The 16,264-nt window shown below is 56.1% G+C and overlaps 1 protein-coding gene across 1 annotated transcript; it reads right to left on the bottom strand.

Moving 5' to 3' along the window:
• Positions 1-2,057: 2,057 nt before the first annotated feature.
• On the bottom strand, positions 2,058-16,147 carry APEH (acylaminoacyl-peptide hydrolase). Its single transcript, XM_078874921.1, has 21 exons — positions 16,002-16,147; positions 13,768-13,897; positions 13,357-13,483; positions 12,471-12,564; positions 12,233-12,308; positions 11,978-12,111; positions 11,042-11,179; positions 10,045-10,177; positions 9,553-9,683; positions 9,331-9,391; positions 8,445-8,545; positions 8,096-8,147; positions 7,785-7,882; positions 7,484-7,694; positions 6,773-6,865; positions 6,474-6,554; positions 5,158-5,246; positions 4,390-4,580; positions 3,811-3,916; positions 2,737-2,843; positions 2,058-2,493 (listed from the first exon to the last, which is right to left on the bottom strand). The coding sequence occupies exons 1-21, from the start codon at positions 16,005-16,007 to the stop codon at positions 2,391-2,393; spliced, it is 2,262 nt and encodes a 753-aa protein (XP_078731047.1). The 5' UTR covers positions 16,008-16,147; the 3' UTR covers positions 2,058-2,390.
• Positions 16,148-16,264: the final 117 nt, after the last annotated feature.

Below are 16,264 nucleotides of genomic sequence, written 5' to 3'. Positions count from 1 at the left end.
GAGGCAGTCGCCCTCCAACAGCAACGGAGGACAGGGGCGACGCTCACAACAACGAGCGGAACGCCGGGCGGATAAAATGCAGCGAGTTGGCAGAATAGAGGACACAGCTGCTGCATCTGGCAGTCATCTCAAGTCAGCCAACTCATGGCACCTGCTGGGTCTATCCCCTGACCTCCTGTCTAGCGAGCCTTCGACACTTCACGTGGCAAAGCCTCGAAGAACACCTAGCCTGGCACAGGTGCCGCGGTGACGCCACCGTCACTTCGTGGCGAATGGCGGTTGTATTGGTGTTTCCGTGTGTTCAAGGTTGTGTAGCAGCGGTTAGCGCTCCCGCGCTGCGAAAGTCGGCGTCCCGAGTTCGATTCCCGTCCACGGCCAACACCGGTGACGATTCTCAACCGGTCATGGGCCCCATCTCGGTAGACTCGGCCTCAAATGAGTGGGGAGACAAAGGCGGCCAAGCGTGGTGTTGACCACCCGTCCCCTCGTGTGCCGTGCTTCATAGGTGCTAATTGCTGACAGCACTTGTCAGTGAAGGCTATACGGGGGATCTTTGCCTGTGTTCAAGGGAAACGTTATATTCACGGAAATTGTCGACGTTTCGGGCAATGACCCTTTATAACACATCATTGACCAAAACTTTAATTTAAAGCGACACACGCATCGCCAAATAATGAGTTTTATTTATGCAGCAGTCACTACGACTTGCGATGCATTGGAAGTGTTCCCTCCTTCGGCTGCCACTCAGTCGTTAAGTCTCCACCATCGGCCATCCATTCCAGCAAAGTGTGGGCTGCCCAAAGCCAACTCAGTATTCTTGGTCAATGCAAAGTCTCTCCCCTTGTTTTCTGATCCACGCGTTCCTCTTGTGTCCGTGTCATTTCCAGCTTGCGTGTATCCCCATGCTTTCATCGTCTTCGTTCTATCGACTGCCGCTTAACGATCAATGTGATGTCTCGAACCTGTGCGCGTTTTCTCTCGGTGCAATTCCTCGCGCGCTCCTCTCCATGCTGCTGTGCGCACCTGTCAGTTTCGAGTTATGTGCTTTTCATGACTGAACGTGGCGTTTCTGAAACCCGCTTCATATCGGAGCACGAGACTGGAGCAAGCCACGCTGTTCTACGAGTGCAACTCAATTGAGTTTGCACCGCACGTCAATGTACATACCTCCCTGTGCCGGCCATTGCTTTGAGGCACGTGGAGATGCAGTTGCATTTAGATGCTTGAAGAATTTCGATTGCTGTATACTCCTGTCCACGCACTCCCCTATCTGTTCCCTCCCATCTCACTCTACTCCCCTCCATACACACTCCTCTCCCATCCTACTCTACTCCTTTCCACGTACTCGCCTCTCTCGCACCGTCTAGTTAATCAGCGGTCGGGAACCTATGGCTCGCGAGTCATATATGGCTCTTCTGGTGACGGCATATGGCTCCCAGACAATTTTGAGTTGAAAAAAAAATAAAAAAAATCAGTTTGGAACTGATTTTAAAATACTTGTGATATTGCTTAATAATACTGTGTCATTTTAAAGTAAACAAATTCGTTTTGAAGATAAATTTCACGGGTCACGGGGCCTCAACGCCTGCATTAAGCTCAACCTCACCACGTACGAACCAGACTACAAGGCCATCAGCAAAACCATGCAGCACCAGAAGTCGCATTAAAAGACATATTTAATTTATTATACGTTAAAAATACTATATGGCTCTCAATGCAATATACTTAGAAATATTTGGCTTTTATGGCTCTCCCAGTCAAAAAGGTTCCCGACCCCTGGGCGACTAACTCTACTCCGCTCCACGCACTCCAGCCTCTCGACTTACTCTTATCCTACACCTATGAACCTGTGACAAACTGCTTCTAATAAAAACTTCCTACGGATTCTGCAACAGCTTCTTGAGATGCGGTTGCTGTATGAACCCAGATCCGACCGTAATGCAGTGGCGTTGTATCTTCTCCCACTGGAGGAGTCCTCGCACACAGAACTCACCTGATACCCACGCGTAATGAACTCGCACGCAAAAAAAACCACACCAAGAACCGCATGTGAAGAACTACGCACGTTGTAATTTCACTCAACACTACAACAAATCAGCTCACAGTGAGGTCACTCTGACCTCACCCGACCCCGATGTGACCCGACCCATACCCATGCATTCCGATCCTTGAATCGGTCCCGAAGGGCCATCAAGATCACCAAAATGGTGATAAGATTAAAACCTTTTTTTTTGTCTTTTTCTCCCAAATTTTATTCTAACCGTGCTACCGGGGTCATGTGATACGAGAAGAAATGTACGTTCGGAACTCTCCGCCCTAAGCAGCGCCGTCACGTGGTGTGCGAGGAACGGCCAGCGGGGGATGAGGAGGAGGAGGCGGTGGTGGAGGCCCTATGCGTGCTGCACCCCGAACCACAGCGCCGTGTTGACAAAGGCGTCGGCCTCGGCCTCCACTTTGGAGAGCGCGTGGTTGTTGTCCGGGTACGACAGCAGCCTGCAGATAGAACGGACACGCGGGGGACACGCGGGGGACACGCGGGGGACACGCGGGGGACACGCGGGGGACACGCGGGGGACACGCGGGGGACACGCGGGGGACACGCGGGGGACACGCGGGGGACACGCGAACGCGGGGGACACGCGGGGGACACGTGAACGCGGGGACACTCAGAGATGCACGTGACGTCTGTCGTGATGCGTGTGTCGTGACGCGTGTGTCGTGACGCGGATGCCATACCGCACGGGGATCCCGCGTGCTCGCAGCGCCCGCTCCAGCTCGTGTCCCTGCTGCGGCGGCACGCGGCGGTCGCCCTCACCCAGCAGGATCAGCGCTGGGGTGCGAACCTGTTACCGCGGCAACCGTGTCAAACTTACCACAGCAACCACATTTGAGAGGCAAGCTCCACCTGCTCTACCAAAGCTCTGCCGCCTCGTTCATTGTAACCCAGGATCACAATTGCACAATCCCACGCTCGCACACACCTGTGTTGCTGCTGCTTGTGCAGGGTGAGCAACTCGGAAAGTGTGAGGTCACGTGAGTGTGCAGTGTTGGGTGAGACCTCAATGGGTGCTCGCTAACTAAAAGCATTTGCCCCTCCAACAGCCTGCGCAGGCGATACAGGGGATCTGTCTGTACTGGTGGGTGAGTGTGTAGAGGCGAGTATAAAGTTGTGTGGAAAGCGGTAGTAACTTGATGACCCGAGTTCGATTCCCGCTCATGACCAATCACGCTGGTGTTTTTCTGAACCTGTCTCGGGCCTCCCCAAGGCCTTAAATGAGTAGCTAGTGCGGTGTGTAAAACAGCTGCCCTGGAGAGACAAAGGCTGCAGGACATGTTGTTGGCCACCCACCGTGCCGTCCTTAATAGGTGCTCAGTAACAGCACTTGCCCCAACAGCATGTTAAAGGCTATATGAGTAGAGGTGCGAGTGAGTAGAGGTGAGGGTGAGTAGAGGTGAGAGTGAGTAGAAGTGTTACTAGAGGTGAGGGTGAGTAGAGGAGTACAGGTGTGAGTAGAGGTGAGAGTGAGTAGAGGTGAGAGTGAGTAGAAGTGTTACTTGAGGTGAGAGTGAGTAGAAGTGAGAATGAGTAGAAGTGAGAGTGAGTAGAAGTGTTACTAGAGGTGAGAGTGAGTAGAAGTGAGAATGAGTAGAAGTGAGAGTGAGTAGAAGTGTTACTAGAGGTGAGAGTGAGTAGAGGAGTACAGGTGTGAGTAGGGGAGTGAGTAGAAGTGAGAGTGAGTAGAGGAGTACAGGTGTGAGTAGGGGAGTGAGTAGAAGTGAGAGTGAGTAGAGGAGTACAGGTGTGCGTACCTTTGCGATGTGCACGATGGGCGAGCGCTTGAGCATCGCGGCCAGCATCTCCGCGGTGGGAATCTGGGTTGCGCTGTATTCACCTAAACCAGCCTCCACCACGCACCTACAAAGACAACATATCCCCCGTGTAGCCTTAACAGACTCATGAGACGTGATGTTAGTGAGTACCTATGAAGGCTGGCATGTCCGGCCACCTTCGTCTCCCCAGTGGCTATGTTTACACACTGCACCAGGTGCCCATTTGAGGCTGGGTCGACCTAGGGGAAGCCCAGGACCAGTTCAGATAATCGTCACTGGCGTTGACCGTAAGCATCTAACTCGGGTCGCCGGGTTTGGAGGGCGGTGTGGTCAACTCAGTCATAAACGAGTACCTGCTGCAGTGAGTATGAAACATCAGCAATTGGGAGATAAAGGCGGTTAGGCATGGTGCTGGCCATGCCACCGGCCCGTGTGCTGGGCCCGTCCTTCACAGGTGCTACTGACGAACAGCACTTGCCTCCAAGAGCCTGTTAGAGGTCATACGTGGAACCCTTTGTCTTGTGTGTGTGCGTGAGGGCCCCCACCCCCCTCACTCACCAGTCTGGGATGTCGGAGGCCCCGACCATGCTGGCGATGTTGATGACGGGGTTGCGCAGGGCGCACGCCTGGTAGAAGCCCGGGAACTGTCCAATCAGGTGCGCCGACAGGAACCCTCCGTGCGAGCCGCCCACAAGGAACACATGGGCCGGGTCGCCGACGCCAGACGCCAGCACTGTCGTGACAGCGTGCTGCGTGGCGCAAGATCAAGTGTGTGACGCGCGTGTGTGCGACGCATGCTGGCGTAAACTACGCAGACGGCGAACGTGCGCGTACACGTGTAGTGCCACCGGCACAAAGACACCCATATACACGCACGCACGCACACACACAGACAGGCTTTCAGATACACACGAACACAAAGACACATGCATACACAAAGAGATGCACGCACACACATAGGGACATACCCAAACAAAGACACACATAGATGCATACAGACGCACACACAGGCACATACACACACAGGTACACACACACATAATACCTCTACGTTTCTCTAGCCCACAGGCAGCGTATTTCCACATCCACCTTCTCCAGCTCCACATCCACCTTCTCCAGCTCCACATCCACCTTCTCCAGCTACACTCCACCATTCCTGACCTCACCCTGCAACCCAAACCGCGACCTGATCCCTGACCCAATCTCTCACCGGCCCTGAAACCCAACCTCACCTGCGGCCCAACTCCCTTGACCCCAACCAATCTCGACCCATGACCTGAGCCATCGACTCAATACCATGACCCGACCGACGACCCGTCCACTGACCTGCATGTCCTGCACGTCCTGCATCCCCACGTTCCCCGGGAGGGAGCGGATGCTGTTCTGGCCGAATCCGCTGGATCCGCGGTAGTTAACTGGGGCGGCACAGGGAGACGCGCCCCGCGGGGGCCAGAGAGAGTGGGTGGGTGGGTGAGAGGTTGAGAGAGTGGGTGGGTGAGAGGTTGAGAGAGTGGGTGGGTGAGAGGTTGAGAGAGTGGGCGGGTGGGTGAGAGGTTGAGAGAGTGGGTGGGTGGGTGAGAGGTTGAGAGAGTGGGTGGGTGGGTGAGAGGTTGAGAGAGTGGGTGGGTGGGTGAGAGGTTGAGAGAGTGGGTGGGTGGGTGAGAGGTTGAGAGAGTGGGTGGGTGAGAGGTTGAGAGAGTGGGTGGGTGAGAGGTTGAGAGAGTGGGTGGGTGAGAGGTTGAGAGAGTGGGTGGGTGAGAGGTTGAGAGAGTGGGTGGGTGAGAGGTTGAGAGAGTGGGTGGGTGAGAGGTTGAGAGAGTGGGTGGGTGGGTGAGTGGTTGAGAGAGTGGGTGGGTGGGTGACAGGTTGAGAGAGTGGGTGGGTGAGAGGTTGAGAGAGTGGGTGGGTGGGTGAGAGGTTGAGAGAGTGAGTGGGTGGGTGAGAGGTTGAGAGAGTGGGTGGGTGAGAGGTTGAGAGAGTGGGTGGGTGAGAGGTTGAGAGAGTGGGTGGGTGGGTGAGAGGTTGAGAGAGTGGGTGGGTGGGTGAGAGGTTGAGAGAGTGGGTGGGTGAGAGGTTGAGAGAGTGGGTGGGTGGGTGAGAGGTTGAGAGAGTGGGTGGGTGGGTGAGAGGTTGAGAGAGTGGGTGGGTGAGAGGTTGAGAGAGTGGGTGGGTGGGTGAGAGGTTGAGAGAGTGGGTGGGTGGGTGAGAGGTTGAGAGAGTGGGTGAGTGGGTGAGAGGTTGAGAGAGTGGGTGGGTGGGTGAGAGGTTGAGAGAGTGGGTGGGTGGGTGAGAGGTTGAGAGAGTGGGTGGGTGGGTGAGAGGTTGAGAGAGTGGGTGGGTGGGTGAGAGGTTGAGAGAGTGGGTGGGTGGGTGAGAGGTTGAGAGAGTGGGTGGGTGGGTGAGAGGTTGAGAGAGTGGGTGGGTGGGTGAGTGGTTGAGAGAGTGGGTGGGTGGGTGAGAGGTTGAGAGAGTGGGTGGGTGAGTGGTTGAGAGAGTGGGTGGGTGAGAGGTTGAGAGAGTGGGTGGGTGGGTGAGGGGTTGAGAGAGTGGGTGGGTGAATGGGTGGCTGAGTGGGTGGGTTAGTGGGTACGTGATTGATTAAATGGGTGGGCGAGCGAGTGAGCACTTGAGTTGCTACTCACCAAGGAGGACGCCCATGCCGAGTTTGACCAGCGCAGCTGTGTTGAGGCTCCACTCGGCAACGAACGCGGAGTGCGGACCTCCTGTGGCGGAGAACCGAGACACGGAGATACGTGGGGACGCATGGAGAGCACCAAGACGCTGAGACAAGTGAAACGTAGACATGCACAGCCAGCAACCCTCACCCACATCCCACACGCACACACCATGGATACACAGTCACACCCCTCCGTGTGCCACATACCACGTGCTTACACAGACACCGTGTGTGCGCACAGATGGTACACGCCTCGCCGCGTACCGTGAGGACACACGACCAGGGGAACCTTCTTGTTGGTCACCTCCACTCCGGGCTTCCAGGGGCAGACGAGGATGGCTTCATAGTCCAGCTCGGCTGCGTGGGAAAAACAAAGATTCCACAGAGTCTATCGTGCCAGACACTGTCCACCAGCCACCCCACAACCATAAAAGCAACTTCATCGTGATGGTTGGCGTAGGTTGGTGAAGGCGGGGAGCGCAGCCGTGGCGGCATAGAAGTACGCCAAGTCTTCGCTTAACGTGCGGTGTTCACGCAGCGCGTTTTCACGATGAACACGCTTCTTCCATTTGGGAACACTTTTCGCACAACGCGGTTTCTGTGCAATCGACAAACTACTTTATTGAGATGAGACCCATAAACCACCTATAGACTCGCACAGACTCACACAGAGAGGACAGACTCGCACAGACCCAGAGACTCGCACAGACCCAGAGACTCGCACAGACCCAGAGACTCGCACAGACCCAGAGACTCGCACAGAGACCGTCAACTCGAATGTGATTCTACTAGATTCACGTGTGCTGCTGCTTGTGTTGTGACGTATCTGCGGTACTCCATTCCACTGCGCTTTCCTCAATTCCGTTGGCTCTTCTGGACTACTTGTTTTGTCATTGGCTGGGGTGCGATCTCAAGGAACATGATGATGATGATGATTCGGTGGCGACTGGAGCCCAATTAACCACGGTAACTCACGGAATTCCTTGTTCCGCTGCTCGGCAGGCGGGGTTAACCTCAGCACACTCCAGCTGACGTCCGTCAGGCCCGGTGGCGGCACCAGGAGAGGGGGCAGCCCATGGTCACATGACACGGCCGCTGGGTCATACGGTGCAGCAGCAGCGGTCGTGTCCAGCGACGCCCAGAGGACGGGGTTGTCGGGGGAGCGCGCGGGGAGGAACCCGGCGACCTGGGGCACACCTCGTCCACCTCATCAACCCTCATCGCACAGCGGCAACGTCAACCTCGCCAGGTTCACGTGCGTGCGAGTGAAGCTCACCAGGTGAGAAGGGCAGCTGGGCGAGGAGCGTGCGACCACCATGAGATCCTGAGCATCGATGTCCAGCAGCTTCCAGCAGCCAGCAGACTGGTCTCCCTCTACGCATACACACAACAAGACAAAGATCCCCATATAGACGATCAGGCTGCTAGAGCAAGTGCTGTTAGTACGCACCTATGAAGGCCAACATTGCACGCGAGGGCATGGTGTGGCATGCACCAAGCCCTGGCCACCTCTGTTTCCCACAAGTTTGAGGTATCGCTCGACACTATGGGATCAGTGCTGTAGGATTGGTGCCATGTGACGGGTACCTGCGGTGATGGGAGTAACGTCCCCATGTTCCGTGTCCACCACCACCAGCTCCTGCAGACACGCACACGTGCACACGTCAGCGTGGCGTTTGGTTAACTCTAGGACTCTTGGAACATGAAACACGGGACACAGGGAGTCTGGAACACCAGGACACTGAAACACTGGAAAACTAGGATGGCAGGGCACTGATATTTGGAAAAACCAGGATGCCAGAATACCGGTACAGTAGAATAGTTGGATACCAGAACACCAGGACGCCAGACCAGAGGGACACAAAAAACCACTGTGATGCCAGAACGCCGGGATGCCAGGAGATGGGAACGCCGGGATGGCGCGGGATGTCCTCACCTGGCGGCTCCTCCATGCCGTGGCCAGCACCACCCGCTGGCTGTCAGAGGCCCAGCAGCGAGTTGGCAGCTCGGCGCAGTACAGGCCCGGGAAGGCGTCCGCTGAACGGCAGCACGGCACACAGAACACACACGGTGGGAACACTTGACCACGCGCGTCAGCGGCGCTACAGTGGCGCTAGTGGCTATGTCGCACATGGCTTGTAGCTCAACACTGTGGAGGCAGCGAGGGTTGGTGGATCGCACACACACTCGAGAAAATCCTTTCCCAACCTGCGGGTGTCAAGGTCACCATATCCTTGTTTTTGGCCAGAGTACAATGGCAATTCAGCAAGTGGGTTTTCTCTGGGTACTCTGGTTTTCTCCCACGTGTGTACACACTCGTTGATGGAGTTGGCTGAGCATGCCGATATAGGACCGCAGAGCTTGGGAAATTGTTTGGAGCCAGTTCTGGTTGCCCTCCACTTCTTTGTGCTTCCCCGTGCCTCGAAATCTTTCCCTCTTAGGAGACTCAGTAAAAAAACTACTTTGTAGAACGTTACAAAATTCTAAACTCGTATGAACATTGATACTCACACGGCACAAGTAACATGCACGGAACACACATATAACTGGATACACAGCGTGAAACATGTGATACGTGCGATGCACGTGCACTTGGGACGCTTGATGTTCTTGGGACACACGACGCACACGTGGAAACACGGGACAGGACGAGCAGCCGAGACATGCGACACGCACAGAACATGCGACACGCACAGAACATGCGACACGCACAGAACATGCGACACGCACAGAACATGCGCCACGCAGGATGCCCAGTGCAGTATCAGCGGCCCGTTGCGGCGTCACGTGGCGAGGCACGGGCAGTGTCACGTGACACTCACCGGACTCCGGGGCAGCCACGATATCCACAACCACGCGCGTCTGCTTCGTGTACCAGTCGTACTGCACACACACAAAGACAAAGATCACCCACGTAGCCTTTAATAGGCTGCTTGGGGTAAGTGCTCTGAGCAAGCACCTTTGAAGGCCGGAACGACAGCATGCCCGGCCACGTTTGAGTCTCCAGTGCTGATGGTGGGGGTGGGGAGGCGGGGATCACACACCACGCGGAGCTGGCTGCATTGGTGGTGGGGGCCCCCCGCTGGGTTCTGTAGATACACCACGCGGCACTGGTCCGGGCTGAGCCGTGGCGACCACACGCACGTCTCATCCTCCTGGCCCTCGGACAGCCGCACTGCAACACACAAAGAAGCCCCGTACAGCCTTAACAACGTTAGGGCAAGTGCCGTTAGCGAGCAGCGCGGAGGGAGGGCAGCACGACGCACTAGAGGGTGTTGTGGCCGGCACCACGCCTGGCAGCCTTTGTCTCCCTCGTGGTGATGTTTATACACTGTACCAGGTACTGAGGCCGAGGCGACTGAGGGAAGGCCCAGGACCGGGTCAGATAAACATCACCGATGTTGGCCATGGGCGGGAATCAAACTGGAGTGGCCGTATTTGTGTCCGAACCACTGCAAACCACTCCGCCCCCGAAAACACACTGCACAACACACACACACTGCACTCCACACATATACACCACACACACTGCTCACCACACTGGGCCCCGGAGAGGTCGATGTAGTAGAGCGCTGAGCGGCGGTTCGTGCAGTACGTGATGCCCAGGCGGCCCGGTGCCGAGCTCCAGCCGACAAACAGCACCCCCGTGTCCGCCGGTGCCCACAGCGCCTGCACGCACACAAAGACAAAGATTCCACGATAGCCTCAATAAACTGTTGGGGCAAGTGCTGTTAGCAGAGCACCTATTCAAGCCGGCACACGGCAAGATAGGGTGGTGGTGGCCAGCACAACTCCCGGCCGCCTTTGTCTCCCTATTGCTGAATACTACACACCACATCAACCGTAACACGAGTAAGAATTTTCAGGGATGTGCCTTTACCTTTACACGTCATAATAATAATATTAAATACGAACTATAGCGAGTGCAGATTTTGCGCAGCGAGTCAATGACGCTAATCGGGTGCGGAGTGGTGTGTTGAGTGGGGTGGTGAGCATCGTGTACATGTGCTGAGTGGGGTGGTGAGCATCGTGTACATGTGCTGAGTGGGGTGGTGAGCATCGTGTGCATGTGCTGAGTGGGGTGGTGAGCATCGTGTGCATGTGCTGAGTGGGGTGGTGAGCATCGTGTGCATGTGCTGAGTGGGGTGGTGAGCATCGTGTACATGTGCTGAGTGGGGTGGTGAGCATCGTGTACATGTGCTGAGTGGGGTGGTGAGCATCGTGTACATGTGCTGAGTGGGGTGGTGAGCATCGTGTACATGTGTTGAGTGGGGTGGTGAGCATCGTGTGCATGTGTTGAGTGGGGTGGTGAGCATCGTGTACATGTGTTGAGTGGGGTGGTGAGCATCGTGTACATGTGTTGAGTGGGGTGGTGAGCATCGTGTACATGTGTTGAGTGGGGTGGTGAGCATCGTGTGCATGTGCTGAGTGGGGTGGTGAGCATCGTGTACATGTGTTGAGTAGGGTGGTGAGCATCGTGTGCATGTGTTGAGTGGGGTGGTGAGCATCGTGTACATGTGCCGAGTGGCTCACCTGCCCCGGGCTGATGTTCGGCGGGAGCCCGTCTAGCACGCTCACGGTGCCGCTCACCACGTCCAGGATGCACAGCACGGGCTCGCTCTTGTTCACCAGCGCCTCACCCCAATCCTCGCGGAACAGGAACTTGTCTCCCTAGCACCACACGCACACAGCGGAGACATGACGCACACACACACACACACAAGGGGGACATCACACACTCAAACAGCAGAGACATACACACACACAGCGGAGACATGACACACACACTCAAACAGCAGAGACATACACACGCACAGCGGAGACATGACGCGCACACACACACACAAGGGGGACATCACACACTCAAACAGCAGAGACATACACAGGAGCGAGACACCACACACACACAGCGGAGACATCACATATACACAGACACGGGGGGAGACACCACACACACACACAGAGGAAACATTACACATATACAGGGGAGGTACGACACACACACACACGGGGGGAGACACCACACACACACACACAGAGGAAACATTACACATATACAGGGGTGGTACGACACACACACACACGGGGGGAGACACCACACACACACACACAGAGGAAACATTACACACATACAGGGGAGGTACGACACACACACACGGGGGGAGACACCACACACACACACACAGAGGAAACATTACACATATACAGGGGAGGTACGACACACACACACACGGGGGAGACACCACACACACACACACACATACGGTGGGACACCACACACACACACATAGCAGACATCACGCACACACGGGGGGAATTCACCAGACACGCACACATGCGCATGTAGAGCAGCCGCAAACTGAACATTTATGCAGAATAATACTTTAGCTTTTTGTCGGTCTGTGGTACCAGGGTCTGTCTAAAGGGTATCCGTACTAAGGGGGTCTGTGTGAAGGAGGTGTGTGTTACCGGGGCGTCTGTCTGGGCGGTGTTGGCGCTGGGTGGGCGACTCTGGAAAAACGTTGTCCCCTTGGGGCGTTTCTTCTCGGCCACGTAGAGAAGATGCGACTCCGAGTTGGACCAGGCCAGCACACCAAACTGCCCTGCGTGCGGCACGAGTCACACCACACCTTCCACGGGTCACACTGCACCCCCCACCGCACGCACGCACGCACGCACGCACGCACGCACGGTCTCCCCTCTCCACACTCCTCGTGTTCTCACCGTCATCGTAGAACTTCCCGTGCTGCTCCAGAGCCTCCAGGTCGATGTTCTTCTCCTTGAGGTTCCCATTCCAGATCTACGGCACACGACGGCACAACGACCACGGTGAGATGCTAACGGCACGCGACGGCGATGTCCCGTGTATGGTGCAACACGGTAAGGTATTTGGTGTAATGGTACGTGGCGTAACGCAGCGTAACGCAGCATAACGCCGTGCAGTGACAATCACTGCCATCACCTCGAGGAACTGCTTCTCCTCTGCGCCGCCTTTTCCCCCAATCTTGCGCAGAATGGCGGTTAGAGTCCCTGATGGGGACACGCTGCGCTTGAGCCTTCACACACACAAAGACAAAGGTCCCTCGTTTAGCCTTAGTAAACGGTTCGGGCAAGAACTGTTAGCGAGCCGGCATGGCACACGAGGCGGTGGGTGGCCAGCACCATGCCCAGCCGCTTTTGTTTCCCAAGTGATGTTGACACGCCGCACCAGGTACTCATTTGAGGCCGAGTCCAAAGGGGAAATACTGGACTGGTTCAGATAATCGTCACTAGTGTTGGTGGCTGTGAGCGGAAATCAATCTCGGGTCACACACGCACACAAACACACACAAATGACGCACGCAGTCTGTGAATGGCAGACTGGGTAGGCCCCTTAGCCAAGGGCAAGCCTGCCAGGCGGATGACACATTCACCTGGGTGTGACCTCTATGGCGTGCGGTGTCAGACATTTTCCGACAACTATTTTCGTCGCCTTGTCCACTCAGTCGAGGAATTTAACCGATTACTCGAGCATGCGGTCCCTCTACCGATTGCCACTTCGATTACTCGACTTTAAATCAGAGAGTACGAAAACAGGGAAAAAGTTTCACGTCTGTTCCCCACGTGTGCCGCTGGGAGGGGCTTGGCGATGTCAACAGCGTCACAGTCGTGCTGGGCGTGGCTTGTGGGGAGTTTCCCGCCTTCGCGAGGCAGGGTGCAGAAGCGGCTTCCATTCTCACAGGGGGCCCGAGTAGTCGAGCAAAAGAAAAGTAATCGATTAGAATGTAGAGTTGATTAACAACTAACTAAATTGGCCAATCCACTCGGCTCGAGCCACTTCCTCGTGGGGAGCGCCCCCCCACACTCACTCCGCGTGCATCTCCGTGGGCCCCCCCGCTGGGCTGGTGTCCACAATGGTCGCCCCATCGCGGAACACGCTGTAGCTGAGGCTGCAGACCACTGACTCAGCGCGCTCCACGTCCCGGTAGGACCACTCTGTCGCACACAACGGAGGGGCGGTGGGGGTGCCGGGCAGCGGGTATGAGATTTGGGCGAGGTCACAGGTTGGCGAGGTCACAGGTTGGCGAGGTGAGGGTGATGTGTAGTGATGCGTTCCGACAGCTGGTGAGGTGCGGTGAGACCTGGGAGGGCCTGGGTTGGTGACGTGTGCGTGAGTCAGGTAGTGCGACCGAGCTGCGGTGCGGGTGAGTAAACGAGGGCTGGCGAGGCGAGTGCGCGTGGGTGAGTCGAGGCTGGCGGGGTAAGGGCGACGCTCTCACCGGTGTGCACCAGGCTGTAAGCCCCCCCGTGGCGAGACCTCATCTGGGGACCAATCCTGGCGCGCAGAGCGACCGGCTGCTTCGCCACGTCTCTGAACGCGGCCATCACCACCTTCACGTGCTTTAGATTCTGAGAGGCACAGAGAGACATTCACCAGGGCCACTCGCCACACACCAAAGACAATTCCCACGGCTTGGAGCTCTCTATCCAGGCTGCAGCACCCAGTTCCTAATGTACCTCACTGCACCAGCGGATAGAATTCAACGCAAAGCGGTGATCCAGCATTCCCCAGTCGCTCACTCACCAGCGATCAGTCACCTCCGTATCACTCTGCTAACGCTACTAGCACGGTTACCGCTCCTCTGAACTTCACTCAATTATTCCTCCACCCACGTTAATGACTCGAACTATTAGACACCGTTTCGTCTCATTCACACTGCGTTGGACCGCCACACTAGGTCACAACAACAATTAAGACAAAATATCCCCTTAAATACTTAATAGACTTTTGGGGCAGGTTCTGACCACACCACGAGGGGATGGTGTGGCCAGCATCACGCCCGGCCACCTTTCTCTCCGCAGTGCTGTTTACACACCGCACCGGCTACTCGTTTGAGGCCGAGTCGATCTAGGGGAGGCCCAGGACCGGTTCAGATAATAGTCACTGGCGTTGACCGTGAGTGGAAATGGAACTCCGGTCGACTGGTTCGTAGCGCAGCGTGTTAACCGCTGCACCACCGCTCCAAACTGCAGGGCACAAACTGCTCCACTTTGGAATTCGCTCTTCCGTCATCATCTTCGTCCTCTTACGTATTTTCGGTAAAGTCACGGAGGTAAAAATAAATAATAAATATTATATCATCTTCGTCGTCTCTATTCCCCAAGCTCTGACAATATTAGCCTTGCTCAATTCACAAATCGTGTTCCACTTCTCTATTTCACCCTCAAAAGTGCTGTTTGTTGCTGGCTGATCACTGTGGTGGGCCTATAGGCCTATGCTCAGCAACTGTGATTTTTTTTAAAGTGAACCGAAAGTAATGTTTTCACTCGGCAACCAAAATGATCGTGAAAAGGAAATTAGAGTAACTGGTTTGAGAATTCTACACTGCACTGTACACCCATTCGGTAATAAGGCGAAGTTGCTTTTATCTTGCTTGCTGCTCTATCCTGGCCTCTGGAGTTCTCTCCTGGCCACAAAACAAGTATAACCCGTAAAAACAAAGTTTTTCACTATAAATCCTTTATATGCGTGGCGGCTAGAGTCCTCTCGTCCTCTGGCTTGAGATGGCTGCCACCTATGGGTCAGATGATTGCATTGCACCATGAAGCAATTGGTAATTAAATATAATATTTTTGTCCTAAAAAGTGTAAAATTTTGGAAAAAAATGTTCACGAACATGAATTGGCACGCACAACGAGTCTGTGTGGAAAATGTCAGCTCGATTGGATCACGGGAAGTGGGTAAAAAAACGACCGAAAGATTTGCACGGTCCTAAGCAAGCGAACTTAATATAAAGGATTTAAAAACCCAACTGCAGCCCTGTAATTGCCACGCTAATTGTCACGGTGATGTTTACAACACAAATCTGTGCGGCCACTAACGAGCTGCTGCGCTCAGCGGCCACGGGTGGACGCGGCCACGGGTGGACGCGGCCACGGGTGGACGCGGCCACGGGTGGACGCGGCCACGGGTGGACGCGGCCACGGGTGGACGCGGCCACGGGTGGACGCGGCCACGGGTGGACGCGGCCACGGGTGGACGCGGCCACGGGTGGACGCGGCCACGGGTGGACGCGGCCACGGGTGGACGCGGCCACGGGTGGACGCGGCCACGGGTGGACGCGGCCACCCGTGGCCGCGGCCACCCGTGGCCGCGGCCAGAGTCAGTAGGACAGGGCACGGGTTGAGACACGCAATCATTGGCGGACATTGGACACAGGTGGGCACGCAAGCCACAGGTGGATACGGACGAGAGGTGGACACGGGCATAGGTTGCCACAAAGGTGGACACGAAGCTACAGGTGGACACGGACGAGAGGCGGACAAGGCTAAAGATGGACAAACACACAGGTGGACAAGGAGACAGGTGGGCATCGACAATACACGACAGGAAGGCCGTGGACGCGAGGTGGACGAGGCTCTAAAGGTCGCGAACACAAGGGGGACAGGTGGATACCGCCGCAGGTAAGCGAGGGTTCGTGTGTGGGCCCCGCGCTCGCCCGCCGCCGCATACCTCCATCGCTTCCGAGTCGCCCGCCTGGAGGCGTCACGGGGACGACTGTCTCCACCCTCGCACGCGCATCGCGGACGCCATCTTGGTAAGGGGGCGAGCGGCTGCGACGTCTTGATGACGTCACCCCGCAGGTAACCATGGCGACATTCCCGTAGCAACATGGCCGCGCCTGGCCCCACGTGACCACACACACCACCCCCACCCCGCTTCCACCGAGTGCTCATTTAAATAGGTGCGCGCACCAATGAAGTTGTCCGTGCCCC

Source organism: Lampetra fluviatilis, chromosome 40 (genome assembly GCF_964198595.1).
Source record: "Lampetra fluviatilis chromosome 40, kcLamFluv1.1, whole genome shotgun sequence".
NCBI lineage: Eukaryota > Metazoa > Chordata > Hyperoartia > Petromyzontiformes > Petromyzontidae > Lampetra > Lampetra fluviatilis.
This window is presented reverse-complemented; position numbering and strand designations above follow the sequence as displayed.

Coding starts and splice junctions, on each gene's coding strand:
- APEH (XM_078874921.1), bottom strand. Junction 12,565..13,356: donor CCCACGGAGATGCACGCGGA/GTGAGTGTGGGG, acceptor GTGTGTGTGAAG/GCTCAAGCGCAGCGTGTCCC. Junction 12,309..12,470: donor AGGAGAAGCAGTTCCTCGAG/GTGATGGCAGTG, acceptor CGTGTGCCGTAG/ATCTGGAATGGGAACCTCAA.